Source organism: Lipotes vexillifer, unplaced genomic scaffold (assembly GCF_000442215.2).
Source record: "Lipotes vexillifer unplaced genomic scaffold, Lipotes_vexillifer_v1.1 scaffold1156, whole genome shotgun sequence".
NCBI lineage: Eukaryota > Metazoa > Chordata > Mammalia > Artiodactyla > Lipotidae > Lipotes > Lipotes vexillifer.
Genome location: NW_006773601.1, coordinates 272,956 through 293,047, shown reverse-complemented (window position 1 = coordinate 293,047; position 20,092 = coordinate 272,956). Strand labels below are relative to the sequence as shown.

The window sequence follows — 20,092 nt, the reverse complement described above, 5'->3', positions numbered from 1 at the left end:
GTATTCTCCTTCACCACAACCTGGAGTCAGTAAATTGGCTTTGCTGCTAGTTGGGCAAGTGGACCCTTGTTTAGTTCTCACTCATTCTCTTTCCTTCAAAGCAAGTCCAGTTTCTGAGCATCATTAGAATTGCATTGAAATAGATTCCACAAAATTCTAGAGTGTTGGTTTCTCCTTAATATAAAAGCACATTTACCACCAATACATTTCTCAGACATGAAACAAAGCCAGGATTGAAGGCATGTTGGAGATCTTAGTTCCTTGTTTGTATAGCTTCCCAAATCTTCCCAAAATTCACAACCAACGCACCATGTGGCAGCCTGCCCTGCCAACCAGGATGAGAAGGGGAGCCTCACCATGCCCAGACTGACCCAGGGAGATGGGAGCAGAGGTATCAGGAAGTCTAACAATGACCAAGAAAGACATCCTTTGCTTCCTGTCTCATTTGCGGCACCCCAAGTGCATAAAGCAAAGGAAAAGCAGGTCTGGTTTGCCTGAGGGCAGCGGTGAAAGAATGACAGGAAAACAGGGCAAATCACACACGGAACCACTAGAGGATGAGCTTCACAGACCAGAGATGCAGCCCTGGAGGGTTGGAGTGAGCACTGGACCAAAGGAGGAGCCCCTGGACCTTCCTTTACTTGCTGTGTGACTTTGGCAAGACCCTTAACCCCTCTGGGCCTCTGTTTCGTCATCTATAAAATTTTATTAATAGTGCCCACTTGAATATCATTAGGAAGATCAAAAGAAATACAACTGAAACCTCATTGCCAGTCCAAAGGAAGACTTTTGAGACTCATTCTTAGAATATGAACAATGACAAACTACTAAATAGTGAGTACAAGTAGAATGGGGGCATTACTATCACACATCCTACAACCTTTCATTGAGTTTTCTACATATTTTGAAAACCAAGAATTGATGATTGTTTTAAACTCTGGCTTTGTTACGGTGTCTAAATGCCACTTGGAAACTACAAACATTTTTGTTGTTAAGTCATGAAGAGAGGGAACAATCATGATTTACATTTTCTCTGAGCTAGATGGTAATGCTGACACTGTCATATTAAGTGAGATGAACAGGTTTCCCTCAAATATATGAGATAATTTTTAAAAAGCCTTCACATGAATTAGATAAAGCTCTTATATCTCTGTCGGCTTTACTGGATCTATTTTCAACAACACTTTATAGAAAGATCTATGATAGAGGGGATTTTGGATGTGCTGTGCAGACTGGCTATCCATCAGGGAGGGGAGGGGTCCAGGCATGCTCATATCACTGTGGTTTAAAAATAGTGGCAAAATACCACCTTAATTGGACAGCTGTCTAATTTAAGCATCCTTCTTGTTCACAGAGGTTTGCACTAAAATATAGCTTGTAGGTGTGGTAGTGAGAAGATTGGGAAAATGGCATTTTTCTAAACAAGCTTCTGAGACAGTTCTGTAGTGACAGAGCAGTGCAGGAACCACTTAGGCCTGTGCGTGGTAGGGAAGGCAGGGCAGGAGAGGTGAGGCAGCTCACTGCTGTGAACAAAGGAAGGAACCTCGGCTGTGACAGGGTGTGTCCATCAACATGCATTTGGGTGTCCTTCCTCCCTCTCCCTCAGTCTCTCTCAGCATCACCCTTTTTACATCTATTAACTTCACAAACCTCTGTACTTCCTACTTTCAGTTGGGACCTGAGTGCCCAAATCTTTTCTCATGGTTTACTTTCTGGCCTGACTGAAACCAGATGATTGCTGAACCAAACTCCTTTTACTGGAACCAATTCAAGTCGATGTGCAGACCCTAGAGAAACAGATGACTTTAAAGGAACATTGAAAATTATGTGCATTCCTCCCAAAGTCACTTTACAGCTCTCCACTGAGTCAAAGCCTGTGGGAGCCTTCGTTGCTTTCATCTAGATGTCAATCCAGGGAAAATCACAACCAACATTAGCAACTACAAATAATAAACCTTGAGAGCCTTTCAAAAATAACCACAGACTGGAAGAGCTCTTTGTGTCTACTGTTTAGGATTTGTGCGACGGTATTTAGAGTAGACCTCTTTGGGTTTTGCTAACTTAGCATCCCTTTCTTCCTCCTCTTTAGTTTCCCTTCGGGGAGACACCTTCTCCTCTGATCCTGGTGAGATACCACTTAAGATGCCTCACCACCTCATCCCAGGTGGATGTGTGACCTAGGCTGGCCAGAGTCTTTCATTTCTCAGTGCATGGTGACTGGCTCAGGGATGGGCTTCCCTGAGTTTGGAATAGGGAAGCTGGAAGGAAAAGGGGCTCTAAGTTCTGGAAGGAAAAGGGGATTCTAAGTTCTAAAGATGCAGAACTGAGGCTCCCAGTGATGATGGAGCCAAACAGGGAGGGAAGAGTCAGAAACAGAATCCTGACAACACTGTTTAAGCCCCTGGATACAGCCTTGCTTAAAGTCAATCCACCTAAGTTACATGGACCAATATCCATAAATTCTTTTATTTTCTTTTAATTTTAAAGCTAAACTATTTAGACAAGGATTTCTATTACTTCCAACCAAATGATTCCCAACTAATAATCTATCCTATCCAACTCAAATTTAGTGACTGAAATAAGAAAAGGATCCACGGGGAGGATGATACTGTCCAGAGCTAGTTCTGAATTGAGATTTAGTCTAAGGTCTACCATTGAATGTAGTCTATTACTTAGTGTCCTGGTTATTTAACAGTTAAAGCAGGCTGCACTGTGGTATTTTCTCTTTTAAGAAAACTTGTTAGCTGAAAGCAATGAAACTGACACTGACTTGAACCTGAAAACAGGGAAACCTCCTAATTATTGCCCTGATAATTAAGATGCTTGAAATTACTGTACATACTGGTAAGAAGGTCACAAGTGAAAAAGGACAGGTTTAGGTCTGTAACCAGACAAGCCAAGACTTGAAAAATAACACTAGTCAGTTGGCTCTTAAGAATCATGCTATCATTTTCTCTGGAAATAATTCAACTCAACTGTGAGAAAATGAGGACACACAGAGATACGATAAGTTCTTTGAGAGAAGCCTGGTGAGAGTTACAACTGGAGTCACAGCCTCCACCATGTAGATGAGCAAGCGTTGCTCCTGGGTTAAGGAGTCCCACCCTGCCTTTGTCTTAAAGAATGAACAAAGAGATTGCAGGGGCCAAATCCACAGATACTCCTCCCAGCCCCCTTCATGCCCTTGCTGGCTCTCAAGTCTCCATGTTTACCTTCCTATCAGTAACCCAACTGCAGATACTACTACAAAAATAAAGGGCAACACACGTGACATACTCAAATTCTCACTGCTTGGCCTCCAGCTCTACGACCCTTCATGCACTCCCTCATCCTTTGCAAGATTAGCCCTCCCTACGCTCTCCCCATGCTTGTGGGAGCCTGCTCTGCACCCAGTATTATTCCAACATCAGCATCTGTAATTGTTCATTCTCCAAGGCTTCCTCTCCCTGACCTCAGGTGTGTGCACAGCCAACAATGTCAATCTTCCCTTGATATTGCTGTCTCTCCCCACACACCCTCTGTCAACTTACTGTCCTAGTTTCTTCTTTCTTTTACAGCCACACACTCTACTTTGTCACCACTCTTTTTGGGGCTGTCCGTAATCAAGTTCCTGCCCCCACCTACACTGAAGTGGCCCTCTTGAAGGTTAACAGAGAGATCCTCATGGCAGATTCCAAGCCCCTTTTCTCAGGCTTTGACCTCTGTAGCACTTTGCACTAATGCCCACTCTGGAAGTGCTGTCATCTCCTGTGAGTCCCCATCAAGTGGCTCTCTTGGATGTCCTCCTATCCCCTTGATAATACTTTCCCTGCTGCCTCTTCCTATTCTGGTTGCCCTTAAGATTTCCTCCTAAGCCATCATCTCTCTCTTCCCTACATTCTCTACATAGAAGATCTCATTTGTTCTCATGGTTCCAGCGTTGCTTGGGAACATTCTCAAATCTCCATCTCCAACTCCAACTTCTTTTTTGAACTTGGATGACAAATTCCTACCTGGGGGCCCTTAGGGGTTTGCCCATTGGCGAGCCTGCTGGCGCTCCATAAAAGGCACCCTCCTGTTGTATACCTTTGCTTAATTCAGCTGTGAGGTTATTACTCCCTTCCTCAAAAACTTTCAATGGCCCCCTCTGACTCCTGAGTGAAGTAACACTCCTTATGGTGGGTTCAGGACCACTACAGTCAAGCTTTAAGGCAGCCCTTTCAGCAGCTAGCCAACACTGCCTTCAGGGAAGCCTACGATTCAGCAGAACTCCTCCGCCTGCCATTCCTCAAACATGCTTTCCTGTCTTCCTGTCTGGGAACCTGCTGTTTTCTACCAATGAGATGCCCAAAGAGAAGAGTCATACTCAACTGAAAGGGATCGTATAAATCATCTTGTCTAACTCATTTTACAGATGAGGAAAAATACACCCAGGCTAGGTGACCTCAAGGTCATATACTTTATTAGTTATAAATTATCTGGCTGGAAACCCATGGCTCACAGGTGAAGTTGTTTTTTCAGTGCACCACACTGCTTTCACTTCAGAGCCTATTAAGGATCTCATATATAAACAAATATTTAAGTTTTGTAAAGTTTGTAGGGTTTCTAAGGTCATATGGCTCCACTGGTAGCTAGGCAAAGCTCACAGCTGCAGGCACCATGGCAGAATGGTCGAGATGCCAGACCCACTTAGCACGTTTACCCTGCCCTGCCCTGCCCAAGGATTCAAAAATAAAAACCCTATGCCTCTGGGAAAACATTCCCTAGGAACAGTGATTCTGACCCAGTGAGTTTTCAATGAGTGAAAACTGACCTTCAGAGGAAGCTCTCAAGTTCAGACTGAGTGTGGGTGACAGAAAGCTAATGTAGGAGCCAGGTGACAGCCCACTCGGGTGATATTTTTGAAACCATACTGAGGTTCATGACCTCAGCAGAAATTAGGAACACAGAAGATGGAAACATAACTACACAGACCCAAAATGAGAGCACAGGAAAACAAGCAGATAAATGTCACAGAAGTTCCCTTCATCTGTGTGTGAAACAGGAAGACACTCTGGTTTGCTCCCTGGTCCCCACTCTCAACATTATGACTAACTGCAAAGGCTGCACACTTGAAACACACATGAAAAACCCCAAACGCCAACACTATCCTCACACTTGGGTAGGAAACTACCTTACGAAGCTGTCTAACAAGAAAAATAGTCTTCATTATAAAAGGCTCTGGTAACAAATTGTACTTGTTTGGAATTCAAGAATACTGCTTCTAAAAACTCCCTTCTGGTGAAAAAAGACATGGATAGTAATAGCAGATGGAGGAAAACCCACCCTGCCCACTCTCTGGGACACACACACATACACACACACACAAACACACACACACCAAACAAAAAACAAAACAAAAAACCCCTCCCCCATCAGAGAAAAAAACCCCCAACAATGCTAGACCCTGAGTAGGCACTCAAAAAATACTTTTTGATGAGCCTGCTTCTCCATTGTAGCATTAGAGCTTAACAAGCAAAGCAATATTACCGGAAAATTTGATACCTGGAGCAGGGGTAAAGCTACATAGAACACTACAGACTATAAGGTGATCAAATAAGAACAGTATTTGGTTTTAAAGTACACCATTATCTCATGAAAGGAACCAAGCCAGCAGTTTTCTCCCTAGGAGACTGAGGGAGACAGGGAGAAGGGAAAGTTTATGAGAAAAGATAATGAGTTTAGTGTTTGACACATGGCTGACAGGAAGCAATGGGATCCCTAGTTAGCTATATATATATATATATATATATATATATATATATAGGTAAGTACAGGAGACAGCTCTGAATGACTGGGCAGGACCTGCGTGCAGGGACAGAAATGCATATTACTGCTCCAGGCTAAAGCTTCTCACCCAGACATATGGGAGCTAGTGAGTGAGTGTCTCAGTCATTTGCTAATTGGCCAGAATTTAGAATCGCAAATCTGGAGATAGAAACCAAGGAAGCAGCCAAAGACAAACATTTTCACTGTAATATGAACAATTAAACCATTTTAAAATTGGTCCAGTTAGTCCTGTCCTAGAGAGGGATATTTTGGATAAGGCCAAGTTAGGAGATTTAGGTGAGCTGAATTCATGTAACTCTCTTCTGCTTTATCCCACCACTTGCTGTTCAGTTATCTGAGAGTTATTTTTCTTGGTCCAACTTTGAGGAACACAAGACTTTACATGTTATAACTCGTGAATTGAGACTAAGGACTGTCACATGTGGTCACAAGGTGATTTCAGAGCCACTTTCAAGTATCTCAAAATGTCACTCAGTTTCTTTTTCATTTAAAATGTTTGTATAAACTGGCCAAATATTGGTTTTCCATTACATTATCTATCTAGTAGGAGAAAACACATTTCATCATGACACTGAGTCGGAGTGATTTTCTGGGCCACGGCTCCTGAAGAATTGTGTCCTTGCTGTAGACAGAAGCGGTCTGCTCTCTGATAACACTGTACCAGGGCTTAGCCGTGACTTGTCCAACAGAATCACCACTGGGAGTGAACCAGCCTCCAAGCAGCAGGGTGCTAGAGCTTACAGCTCCCCCAGTCCTATAAAGTCAGCCATCCCTGGATTAAGCTCTTTTTATTTCTTGATTGTTTAATGTCTTACATATTATAATCAGTATTTTAATTCAGGATTTGGGCCTTCTGGCAGTTTTCCGAAGGGCACACATTTGAAAGTCAACTAATTGAGAGTATCCTTTTCTTCCATCACCGCAAGTTCTCTGTACACTGAGAGAATATTTTTATACTCGTAGCCATGTTAATTTTTAAGCTGATGCTACCCCTGGGGCTGCGGACGCATAAGAGGCAGATAGAGGGAAAGCACGGCTGGTGACTCAAGGGGGGCTTTGTGGGTTGGCAGAGATAAAGGGAAAGGAGAAATTATGTGACACTGCATTTAACCAAGGAAATTTGTAAATCAATTTTTCTGCCTGAGAACGAGTACACATTTTGAGGAAGTGCACATTCATCTCTTTATCTTCAGAATTAAGTTGAGTGCTCAAAAAAAAAAAAAAAAAAGTATATGAGCTGCAATTCTATGAAACAAAGATTGTAACTACAAACCAATGAGGTGTTTTAAATAAGGAGAAAGATATCAATCTTATTCCAACATATCTTGGCATATGCGTTAAAAGAAGCTCATGAAAGTAAGCCTGTATCTTGGGCAGTTAGCATTTCTGACTTAATTCTGTGAAGAAAGGCATGGCTACTGGGTTAGTGTTGTACCATTACAACCAAGTTTGAAAAGTCAAAATCCAAAAGCAAGAAACTTTTTTTGGAAGAAGCAGGGAAACACGAGGCTATAGACGCAAATGTGCTTGTGTGTGTGTAAAGAAACACTGGAGGGATGCACTAAGGGATGGGAGTGTTGGAGTAGAGAGGAGAGTGGGCAGCAGCAATGGGAGTGAGAGGTTTGTTTTTAGTTTTTTTACTGTATACATTTTTAAATTTTTGCACCAGTGTGAATATATCACCTACTCAAAAATTATGTTTATTAAAATAATGAAATTAAACAGGAGATAATAAAAGCAAAGAGCAAACTATATAAACAAGAGGTTGGGAATAAGGATAAATCATATTCCTATCAAAATAAATTGAAGCTTATGTTTAATTATAAATAATTTGTTAAATGTTAAGACTTGCTAAAACTAGGTGGTGGGTACCTATTACTTGTTACATTACTGTCCTTATCTCACCTTTGTAAGACTGAAATATTTCCCCCTCCAAAAAATAATTTGTTTAAAAGCACTTTCATTTCATCAAAATATTCTATCCTTAAGCCAAGGGAGAAACATTTTAATGAAAATATAGGCCATGTAATGGCAATCTGCATTAATTATTTGCTTTTTTACTTTCATAACCTGGTGTGATTTCAGTATTTACAAATAAGTAGACATTCTGATAAATATGCATGGACATTCATGAAATACTGCACAGTGTGTTGCCTAGAATGAAAAATTAATAAGGAAAGTGGGTTTCTGCCCTCAAGTTTATATGCCTTAGCCTTGGAAACTTTTTTTTTTTTTTTTTTTTTAAAGCCTTGGAAACTTAGTGCTAGAGTTGTGATGTCTTTCCAATTTTGAAAAAACTTTAACCAATGTCTTCTGTTTTCCAGACTTTCTCCTCTCACACTCTGGGAATTAAATCCAAATCAAGCAAAGACTGAGTAGAGAAAATCATCAGCCCTAGGTAAGTGGGGCCGGCAGGATGATCTTGGCCCACTTCTAGTCCTGTAAGAAACGTGTAACACCAGAGCAGATGGTGTGCCAGCCACCCAGGGCAAGGGATGCTCTAGAATTTGGCTGAGAATCTCAGGGGTAGGATGGAAAGCAAAGGCTATGACCAAGCTGAACACACTCAATTTCTTGGGACCGCTTAAGACTAGGCATGTCTCATCCAAATCCATAGCTCTGGAATCTCTTATGGGGGGTTATTTAGTAAATGATTTTAGGTCTGGTGAACTTGGGTGTGGGACCTGGCCAGGCAAGCTTTCCCTGTGCATTTAACTAAGGTTCAATGAAGATAAGCAGAGTACATCAGCAGGGCAACATTTCTTTCTTTCTTTTTTTTTAATTAGATTTTTCTTTTTTTGAAAATTGCCTAAATTCATAATTTATAATCTATTTATTTATTTTTAAAAATGTATCTATTTTTGGCCACACTACGCGCGGCACGTGGGATCTTAGTTCCACAACCAGGGATCAGACCCGTGACCCCTGTAGTGGAAGCGCAGAGTCTTAACCACTGGACTGCCAGGGAAGTCCCAGCAGGGCAACATTTCTAGTCCTACCATCTCTGCTTACCCTTTGGAGAGTGTCCCTGTGCCAGAGACAATGAAAGACCCTTTGCATGCTTGATCTCCAATCCTGGCGATAACCCAGCAAGACTGTTGCTACTGGCTCCAATTTACAAATGAGAACAACTGAGGCTAAAAGAGTTTAAGTATGAAGCAAGTTACTTAAGGCCATAGAGATCATTTATAGGAGAACCATATTTAAATTCAGGTCTGTCTGATTCTGAAAGCCATGGTTTTTTTCTACTCCAGCATTCAACCTCTGACATAATACCTTTTAGCTTTAGTAGTTTGAACATTATGTAATTACAATAAAGATGACAGATCTACACATACTATTTGTGCTTGAGCATATTTGAAGTCACTTATAAAGACAAATGACAGTCACCTAAAAACAATTGCTTGGGAATGCAAAGCTATTCAAAAGATAAAAATTACATTTTCCTGCATGTAACAACAGTATTTAAAATATTAAACGAATTATAACCCCAAAGAAATGCATAAATCTTACCACCTTCCTCGAGTTTCATGTCTAATAGTTCATCTATAGGTTCATTAGAGGAGAAGAAAGAAAAGAAAATTGAGTCATTTCATTTTGTAAGGAGTTTGAGTCAAATTACTAAAATTGAGTTGTTTTCCTTAATCTAGATTACCTGAGCATGCATTATGTATAGAGCTTTTGTCTAAGGCAGATAAAACAGTTTTTCCATCTTCAGCTGTAAATATAACACATGCATTTGGTTATCACCAATTCAGAAAGGTGTGTGTGTTCATATACCAACGCTAAGGTAAATACATGGCTTCCAGAAGAAATGGTATATGCACAAACTCACTCACACAGAAGCAGGGGTCCTCAGATGATAATTTACTCAAGCTGATGGCTCTCAATGAATGCTGAGTTAACAGCCCTGAATCCTTGTTTTGTTTGGTAGAAAACTATATGTCGCCGATCAACAATTCTCCTTCTACGGACAAATGTGTGACTTAAGTACTAGAAGATGGAGGGACGGTGCGCTAAGGAACCTCAGCCACGTGGGCCTGGCTAAAATAAAAGGGCAGATTGCGGGTGAAAGAAGCCAACCTGTAAAGGCTACATTCAGCGTGATTCCAACTCTAGGACATGTTGGAAAAAGCAAAACTATGGAGACAATAAAAAGATCAGTGGTTGCTAGGAGTTTGGGGGAGGGAAAGTTGAATAGGTGAAGCAACGGGGGATTTTTAGGACACTGAAAGTACTCTGCATGTGGGGGATACATGGCATTAAACATTTGTGAAAACCTACAGACTGTACAACATCTAATGGAAACCATGGAATTTGAGTGATAATAATATGTCAGTGTTGGTTCATTGATTGTTTACCCTGGCGGGGGATGTTGCTAGTGGGGGTGGCTATGCATGTGCGGGGGTAGGGCATATAGGGGAACTCTTTGTACCTTCTGCCTGATAAAGTGTGTGTGTGTGTGTGTGTGTGTGTGTGTGTGCGCACACACACACGTGTGCATGTGCGTGTGTATGCAACAATATAACAGCCTTAAAACTTGGTTTGCTCATAGGTACATTAGACTTTCTACAGGTCCCAGAATAAAGGACAGATGGCACTTCATTATAATGGATTCCATTCTGTGTATATATAAAATAAGGAAATCAACATTTACGATCTCAAAATATTATGCAGCTACCACAAGCAAGTGAACATACGTCACAAAGAGAAAATGTGATCCCCCCGTACTGTCGCATGTTGTATAAATAAACGATCTATACTGATAATTTGAATAGAAATAGAATCAACTGGAGTTTACATTTTTCCCACAAAACTAAAATTTTTCTATTCAATTACTTAGATTCCCATAGGATTCGTGCTGTCGGCCCTGCATGATCCTGAGGCTGGAGGGTGTGGATCAATACAGTCAGAGACTCTTACATGGCCAGCCTGCCCCTCTGGCTTCTTCTATCACTTACTCCCTCCGTCAACCTCTAGGACATTGTTCCTCTGACCTTCCCCTGGTCCTCCCTGGCTCACAGTCTTTGCCCAGGCTGTTTCTTTTGCTTTGATAGGTCTTGCAGTAGCCTTGACTTAGCCAGTTCCCCGATGCCCTCAAACAGGTGAAGTCACCCTAACACACATGCCCATTGCCCTTGCAGCCCTCACCCAAGTTGGAGTTGCCCAGTTACTTGTGTAATTGTTAGGTTACCACCTGCTTCCCCTTTTGACTGTAAGCCCCATCCTGGAAGGGTCTACCACCATGGGCCCAGAGCCCTGTGCTGTGTCCGCCACAGAGGTGGCTCTCAATTAACATCTGCTGAACAAATGAACAAGTACATGAGTAAGTGAAGGCATACAGCATGAAGGGATGACAGGAAGCCAAGCTGTAGAGGCAAAAAAGTGATAGCTTTTTTTTTTTTCCTGTTGAAAGACAGATGCGGGAAAAGCAAAGAAAGCAGTAAATGGGAGAAGAATAAAGTAGGTGATGTGGTTGGAAAAGTAGGAAGGAAGACAGTGTGAAGGGAAGAGATGGAAGAGAGGGGGAGTTCCAGGGTGTAATCTGCCCCCTCCTGTCTCCTGGAAAGGCTGCCCCAGCAAAGGGCAGAGGCAGATACATTCCGAGAGGGCCAGGCTGAACAGGCGGTTGGGGTAATTTTAGTTCTCTTCTTATTACCTATAAAACTTTCCCCTGCATCTCCAAGAATTTGAGTCCCAGCGAAAGGTTCAGCTTTCCATCCTGAGTTCTGTCACACTTTACCCTACCCCGTGCTCCTCATGCGAGAACCACCAGTGAATGAATGGGCTGTAATAGCAGAAGGCAGGAACAGCTGACAAGCCCTTCACAGCACACTGTCTGGTCCACCAGTGCTCTGATCCCTCTTCCGACCACACGAGGGTCAGTACGCCAGAGGGATCTGGTACCACTCAGTACTGAGCAGGCCCAGGAACCACCTGGAAGAGCAGTGTCTGAGCTCTCCCATCTGTTCCCAACCATGACCAATACACACCCCATGACACAGCCAAAATCGAACTCCCCTGATGTCATCATGTAATCTCTTTACCACCATCTCTACAGCCCAAATGGCAGTTACAACTCGTAATGGTAATAGCAGAAATGTTATCACCTGCTGTAAAAGAAATAGTATCAATAGTGATGCTCCCCTTACAGGCTGCTGCTGAAATGACTAATGATGCTGTTTTCTAGTTCAAAATATACAACCTCTCTCAATAACGCTATAGGGTCAACAGCACTGATATTTGAAAATTTAAAACTTAAATGATAGGAAGCAAATTAATATATTTTCTCAGTTGGAAAAAAAGGTCTAGAAGACGTTTACCAAAAAAGAACACGAGCTGGCTGTTGTGCAGCAGTATTTCAGAAGGAATTCTAAATAAAAATCGAAACTTACTCTTAAAACTAGAGGATTCCTTGAGCTGGTTTTCATCCTCTAATGAAATTAACCTTAAAATTAAAAAACAAAGTTTAGTAATGTTGTTCTGAAATGTTATACTTATGATAGAGCCAGATTTTCTCTACAATATCTATTACTGTACATACACACACACAATATGAACATACAGTCATTTACATGCTATATATTTTTGGAAGAAGAAATAAATTTGCTGGCTTTCTTCTGTCCCCGTACTAAAACTGATTAGTAGTATCTTAACATCTGAATTCAGTTTCATGCCAAGGCACATATTCTGTAAATATCTAGGTGGGCATTTATGTATAACAAAGATAGATACTTACAGTTATCACTTTAAAAACATAGTTAAAAAACTGATGGACAAGCAGGTGTTTATTCTGATTCCTAGTGTTACAGGAGAGGATACCTCAGGAGGTTAGCTAAATTACATAAGGATGAAAGCAGGATCATTCTCAAATCCACAAGACTGTCGCCTACTGAACTCTCACTATTCATGGGTAAGATCACAACGCAGATACATCACCACCCTGAGATTCAGCTGGTGCCTCTGAATCCTCCTCCTAGCAAAGTGGTTCACTTTACCTGCCATTTCTGAACAAAATTCTTATCAAATTTCATTGTCATTTAAACTAGTTACTAGTTTATACTTTTTGAGCTTTAAAAAAGGAAGTACTAAAAATAATGAAGAAATATGAAATTAATTAAAACTAACCACTCAAAACTAATCTTCGGTGGTTCCTCTCTAAGTAAAAGTTAATGCTTTGTTTTGATTGCAGTAACATATATGGTGAAAAGAAGGCACCAGAACTCACTCCAGGCCCTGCCTCTTACTATACTAGGGGCCACGGGCACTCCCTTAACCTCTCTGAGCCCCACTTCCATCATTAACACAACAGGGAAATGCCTACATTAATTACACGGAGGGTCACCATGAGAATGAGTTGAGAGAACATGAATAAAGCACCTGGCATTGTGTTTCATACACAGTAGGTGCCCACTAAATGGTAGCTAGCATCACCATTACTACCAGGAATAGGTTAAATTGCTTCCCCCTAAAATAGTCAATTGTACTAGATTCAGAGTACATTCTATAGCTGGTCCTACAGTGAAAAATTGTCTTTGTTCTGCACTAAAGAAATTTTCTAGTATTTGCTTTAAAATTAAAGAAGGCGGGCTTCCCTGGTAGCGCAGTGGTTGAGAGTCCGCCTGCCGATGCAGGGGACACAGGTTTGTGCCCCGGTACGGAAAGATCCCACATGCTGCAGAGCGGCTGGGCCCGTGAGCCATGGCCGCTGAGCCTGCGCGTCCGGAGCCTGTGCTCCACAACGGGAGAGGCCACAACAGTGAGAGGCCCGCGTACCGCAAAAGAATAAATAAATAAAAAATAAAAAAAATGAAAGAAGCCTACTCTTGGTGGTAAATACTTCCGTCAGACAAAAAAGATATATTTAAAACCTGATTTAGAAACACAGTAAAAATGTAAACCTGTTTTAGCAAAAGATTGTCATCTAAACTTTTTTGTGTGGAAAAGGAAGAGCAAATGGAGGTAAGGTAATCTACTAGGTTAGCCAGCTCAAGATTAACCCCATCCCACGGGCTACGACATCTCAACAGAGAAAGACATAGGTTCACTTGTAAACCTCCTCCTTGCTGTATGAGATGAGGAATCATGCAGCACATATGTTGAAAAGTTCATCTCAGTGTTTAAAAATGACTGGAGGAGCCTTCTCTGTAAAGAGGCAAGAAATGATGATGGAGAGTCACTTCCTGCGCTCAAAGCTGCTCTCTGCTTCACAGAGGAGGAAACAGAAAGTCTGCATGGAGAAACAAAATGTCAAGACCCAACACTTGTGTATCATAACCCCTGAGTACTACATGTGCTATGAGGTAAGCTAATAAGTTATTTCCTTCTATGAGAGAAAAGCTGGGGATTTCCTATCTAGGACAGGATCTTGTAACTGATGGTGACAAAAGGAATAGATGGGGTGCAGAAATCCCAGAGAGCAAGAAGCTGGGTCTGAGGCCAGGGAGTACTGGGGACCTTTGCCCTCTCTTGCCCCAGTCAACTCCTCACAAGTTGCCCTTCCTAAGACCCCAGAAAGGGGTCTCTTGGGATAATTGAGTCCCGGCCTAGCAGGAATATGTGAGGGGAGGAGTTTGGCCTCAATTTTAGTACATCTACTCAGAGAAGTGAGGAAGTAAAGCAATCACCCTGTGTCAGAAACCCTGGCAGACTCGGTCTGCGAGGATGGCGATGGCCTTACCTGTGGGAAGAAAGGTTTGCCAAGAGAAGGAGCCGTGACTTACTGACTTGGTTCCTCCACTGAGGCCTCTGCACTTTCCTGCGGGGCAATCTTCTTCCTTTCTTCTTTCTCAACCAGCTTTTTCATAGGGTCTTGTAAGCTCTTGATCAGGATAATAGGAAAGAAAACAAAAGAAAATGAAAGATCAATTAAAAACTCAACTGCCACTGGTCCCAGTAATCAAACCCTGAATTAGAGGTTTGGGGAGGTAACCTTGAACCAAACAAGTGGACAGAAATGAAATTTTGGATGTTCTCAGACCTATCCAAGAAATACTAGCTTATAAAGGAGAGTTGTTTTGCCACTAGATTTATGTTTTTCCCTTTTGTGATAAGTTATTCAAAAGAAGACCTTTTGGCTATTGCTAACTTTATGTTCCATCTTTAACATGCAGCTAAGATAAACATTCTGTTCTGCTTGCAGCCCACACACTGACAGAGCAGAAGCTTTCTCTCCCCCAAAGATGAGACAATTTTATTTTAAATTTTGTTTGCTATTTTGCAATATAAAACAACTTACTTTTTAAAAACAAGAGGAAACAAACCTTTTTTTCAAACCCAAAAGAGTGACTTAACAAATTCTGACAAGTTAACTCCCATGAGTGGACAGAGCAGGTGCATCCAAATCTTTGTAGGTTAAAAACGGGTGAGAGTCTTTTTCTGGCACATAATTTCTTTGAGCGACTGTTCTTAAAGTTTATTAAATATTTAAGGAAAGGTGTTTTTTGTTTTTTTTTTTTGAAAAGGAAGTGCCAAGGAACTGTACACCAGTGACAAAGCCTGAAAAAGCAATACGTTCCTATAACAACTGAATAATGAGTTATACAAAAAGATCTCTATTTCTGGCCTAATTATAATACAAACAAAAAAAGAAATATCTCAAGATACTTATCCTGCTTATATTCTCAGAACTATTAAAGCCCTCATCCTTTGGGTCTTCACCTCTCTGTTCCTGTCTCCCTCCTTCCCACCCTTCACTTTTCTAGTATGACACACACACAGAGGAGGCAATAACTTTTCATATGCCAACTTGGACTGATTACTGATGGCTGACCGGAGGGCTGGCTGAAGATGGTCTGAAGGCTGAGTCTTGGCAGAGTGGAGCTGTGATTGGTTTTGGTGTCTGCCATGGACACTAGATGGACACTGGTGTCACTCTTCCTGCTAGAATAATTTTCCTATAACACCCAGGCCATCACATTACCCTTTTTCTCAAGAACCCACTGTACTTTCTTATTTCCCTCCATTTCTAGTCTAAACTTCTCTGCCCAATTTAAAAGATCTTCTAAAATGTGACCCTATCCTACTCTTCCAGATGCATTCCCACTAACCTCACATGTCCTTCCGTTCAATTAGGCTTCTCTCCTCACAGTCTCCTGTGTGCTAGTTGCTCCCTACCTATCTTTGCTCATTCTGCTGCTTTAACCTAAAAAGCTCTCTCTACCTATCTGTCTATCCTCAAAGTCCTATCAGTCTCTGCAAAGTCCAGACCAGTTACTACTATTTTTCATAAAGCGTCATTCACTGAGCATGCCAAATTCAAGAACGTCCTTCCATCTCCAAACTGCACTTACAGTTTTATTAGTATTTCATTATACATATCCTGTATTATGTTTTGTCTTTTAAAAATATTTTTTAAATTAGAAAAGTAATAAAACCACATGTAGAATGTTTGGGAAGTAAAAAAGGAGAAATTACTCATAATTCCATTTCCCTAAAATAGTTATTATTTTTATAATATTTCCTTTTTTTTCTTACTCATACGACTTATACAATTGGAATCCTTGTTTGTGTAGTAGATATTTTTATAGAGCACAGATGCCCTCTTAACCAATTTAATTTATGTAGATATTTCATAATTAAAACAATTTGAGTACAGAATATAAAAAAGATTTTATATATCTTAAACATTTAATATTGAATTAAAAAAATATAAATGTTTAATTTATATTGCCAATATTGTAAGGTAGGGCTAAATGTTCTCTTTGAATATATGTCCCCTGATTAGGATTCTGAAGCATTTTCTTGCTTAAACCACATCCATAGGGCATTGCCATCGTTTTTAATGATTCCCTATTTCTGGACATTTAGATTAGTACACTCAGTCAGCGAATAGTGTTTGAGCACATACCAAGGCCATGGGCTATTCTGGGTACTGGGGATACATGGTACACAAGACAGACAAAATTATAAGCTAGTGATGGATCCAGGCAGAGAACTGCTATAGGGGGACAGAAAGTGATTGGGTCATAGATAGCAGGTAGCAGTAATGTCCTCTCTTGGAAGTGATATTTCAACTCAGAGCTAAATGGCAGGAAGGAGCCATCCACGTGCAGCTCAGGAGAACCACGGGCCTCAGGTGCAAAGGCCTAGCAGTAGGAACAGCTTGGCTTGTTTCGGCTGTAGAGTAGTGGGTAACAGGACAAGTCTCATGAGGCTGGGATAAAGAGGTCAACAGGGGTCACACAGGGAGGATGTTCCTTTACCCACATTCCTCAGTACTTAACATTTCGCCCCCCATTAGTTTCCTTATACTCTTTTGCTCTTTCTGTCTCTCTACTGCATGACAACTAAATGGACTCTGATCCTTGGCTGGAGGGGGAAATGCTATGAAGGACAGCATTGGAACAAATGAAGCAATTGGAATATGGACCATAGTCTTGGTGTTCTTCATATGTGTGTGTGTGTGTGTGTGTGTGTGTGTGTGCGTGCGTGTGTGTACACCCAAAGGCATCTGGTAAAAGCTGGGCACGTGTGTGTGTGTGTGTGCATTTTGGAAATGTGCAACCACAAGTAGTTGAACAGATGTCAAGGACTTACTCTTTTCAGCTGAGCTGCCCATCACGGCACTCACACACACACTCATACACACCCCACATCCAGCAGTTTTATCCTCTAAAGAGTGGTCCAGCCCTGGTCAAAGTGAAGCCAGGAGAATTTCCAGAGAAGGCTCCGTCGGCTCCAAGTCTTGCTTTTAGATTCTGTGACGCTTTGCTCAGGCCTCCTGGTTTGCTCAGTTATCTTCTCTCTGCATTTCCTTTGTATCAATCAACAGTGGCAGGGCCAGGACAGCTGCTCTCAGCCGGCCATGTCTAGCTGCCACAGTGCTCGCCTAAGCCCCTGAGATGCCCTTGACAGCTCCATGGTTATCATCCCTTCTGTCTCCAGCCTGACCTCCCCTCAGAACCACACTCCAGCAGCTCTCAGACAACCCCTTTGTGATGTAAACCACTTATTCCTTCTTTTCATCCCCTGCTCCTGTTGGGCCATTAGCAGGCACTCAATTGTTGGCTCCCTGTCACCACCATCACGGTTAAGTCACTATTGTGCTTCACCAACAGAATGGCTGCAGTTCCAATTGCTACTTTATTATTAATAATTCCTGTGACAATCACTCCTTCCTTCCTTCTATTACCATTGTCCTTAAAACAATTTTGTTGTTGCCACTCAAGAGAGGTGCTGTGTATGCACCTGTTGGTTGATAAATTAATGTACGTGAGGTTAAACTGCAAAAATTAGAGCTCTTTAGCTAGGAAATTCAAAGGCTAGGGGAATAATGTGAAAAGGCTTATAAAATCATAAGCAAAATTAATACTGAGCACATGGGCTTATTTATTAAATATTAGAATTTTGAACTAAGGAGACTCGTGTGTGTGCGTGTGTGTGTGTGTGTGTGTGTGTATCTTTACTGAGATATAATTCACATACCACAGAATTCACTCATTTAAAGTGTACAATTCAATGGTTTACAATATAGTCACAGTTGTGTGATCATTACCACAATCAATTTTAGAACATTTTCAGAAGGCGTCTCTTGAAGCAAGAGAGGGTTTTAGATCAAACTAAGCTTATATGTTCCTCTGCAGAGCAAGGGAAAAAACCCTGCAACACCACATATGGAACTTGTTTCTTACAAAAGATGGTACACATTGAAGATATAAAGAGGCTTAGAGGAACTCTGAAACATTATGGAGGACAAATCATGTCTGCTTTCCTCCTTCAAAATCAGTTCCCGGGTGTGACTATCAGATACAGGATATTCTACATGGTGAATCACGACGTTTTCCAAGGTTTGATTATAAAGGCCCAACTGGGGGCAGGCGGGTAGAGGTGAATTCTTCAGATTAAAGTCCAAAACTCAGCTGAAAACGCTTAACCCTGTAGCATCCTTAAAAGTCAGAGGTGACAGCATCTTCTGTGTGACATGAACATCTGCTCAGGCAAAATGAATCTAAGACGCCTGGCTGACTGTGCACACAAGGCAGCCATCAGATGGTTGTAGTCTGAATCACTGGCTGATGGAAGCCATGTTCAAAACCATGTCCAGAAATAAAACGTCAAAGCATTCTGTTTCTAAACCCCAAACCTTCTAGGCCCTTCATTAAAATTGCTTGGGAAAATCACTATGAATTAGAAGCAATACAACATCATATAAGACTGAAAGGTTCTCTGTGAAGGAGGGAATGTTTTTAGACCAAGTAACCTTTCTCTGTTAAGGCTGCACTGACATGCTAATAGTTTCCATCAATGCTTAAATGGTTTCAGGAAGCACACACACAATATGTAAGATCAGCGTGACAGAGGAAACTTACAGACCGAGCTTGCAAAAGTGTCTTAGAAAGGAAACAGCTTAATATAATAAAGGGAGTTACTACTTCCTGTATTAGGAAAATAAAAGCAACAGCAACATTCATCTGAATGAAAGCAAAACTACTCAGCAAAACAAATTTCACAGGCAAAAGGACAGCAATCAGCCCTCATCTAGCGACCTAAATTTAATGTTTAACTTTGACAACTGGGTAACGTTTCCTCTAATCTTTATTACTTTTAATTTTCTTAGGCTACTTCCCATTAATTACACGATATGTATATAAAGGTGCCAAATAATTGTTTATAAAAGGAAATAAAAGTGCTCAAAATAGCACGGCATGGTTAAAAGATGCTGAACTCAGTTGGGTTTGTGTATATTTGTGATTGTATAATTAGTAGCACATGAGGAATAAAAAGCAGAGGCCATGATGATGTGTATGAGCCACATAATTTATAGACATTTAGCTCACATGTCCTCCCCACCCATGCAGCTATAAATTTATAAAGGCACTGTACAAGGAACACAAATTAATCTAGGACCAGAAGGTACTCTTGAATTCTACTATAGAACAAAAAAGTTAAACAGTAAAACTACAGAAAAATAAACACAATCTATTCTTTAAAATAAGATGGAGACTTCCCTGGCGGCACAGTGGTTAAGAATTCGACTCCCAATGCAGGGGATGCGGCTTCCATCCCTGGTCAGGGAACTAGATCCTACATGCATGTCGCAACTATGAATTCGCATGCCACAACTAAGACCCGGCACAACCGAAAAAAAAAAAGAAAAAGATGGAAAATTAGTACTGGGAAGGCATCACAGTGTACTAGAAAGAGATGGACTTCGGAAATAGTTCACGTAGTGCTGTGCCATGGAAAAGGGTCTTCAACCCCGGGAGCCTCTGTTTACCCATCAGAACAAAGGAGACAAGTAAACCATCCTTGGGACATTGTGAGGATTAACTGAGATAATGTC

The 20,092-nt window shown here is 41.3% G+C and overlaps 1 protein-coding gene across 6 annotated transcripts in view; it reads right to left on the bottom strand.

Moving 5' to 3' along the window:
• The window catches only part of ICA1 (islet cell autoantigen 1), a 145,553-nt gene that overhangs the window by 13,320 nt on the left and 112,141 nt on the right, over window positions 1-20,092 (bottom strand). For 2 of the 6 annotated variants that reach the window (XM_007448442.1, XM_007448441.1), the window contains 4 exons: window positions 14,532-14,629; window positions 12,204-12,256; window positions 9,464-9,526; window positions 9,322-9,354 (listed from right to left, as the gene is read on the bottom strand). The exons of 1 other annotated variant lie outside the window; for it this stretch is intronic. In XM_007448442.1, coding sequence (XP_007448504.1) covers window positions 9,322-9,354; window positions 9,464-9,526; window positions 12,204-12,256; window positions 14,532-14,629 — 247 coding nt within the window. Of the gene's footprint in view, window positions 1-9,321; window positions 9,361-9,460; window positions 9,527-12,203; window positions 12,257-12,406; window positions 12,509-14,531; window positions 14,630-20,092 lie in introns of all 6 variants that reach the window. 3 more of the 6 variants (XM_007448443.1, XM_007448444.1, XM_007448440.1) reach the window with 2 other exon arrangements.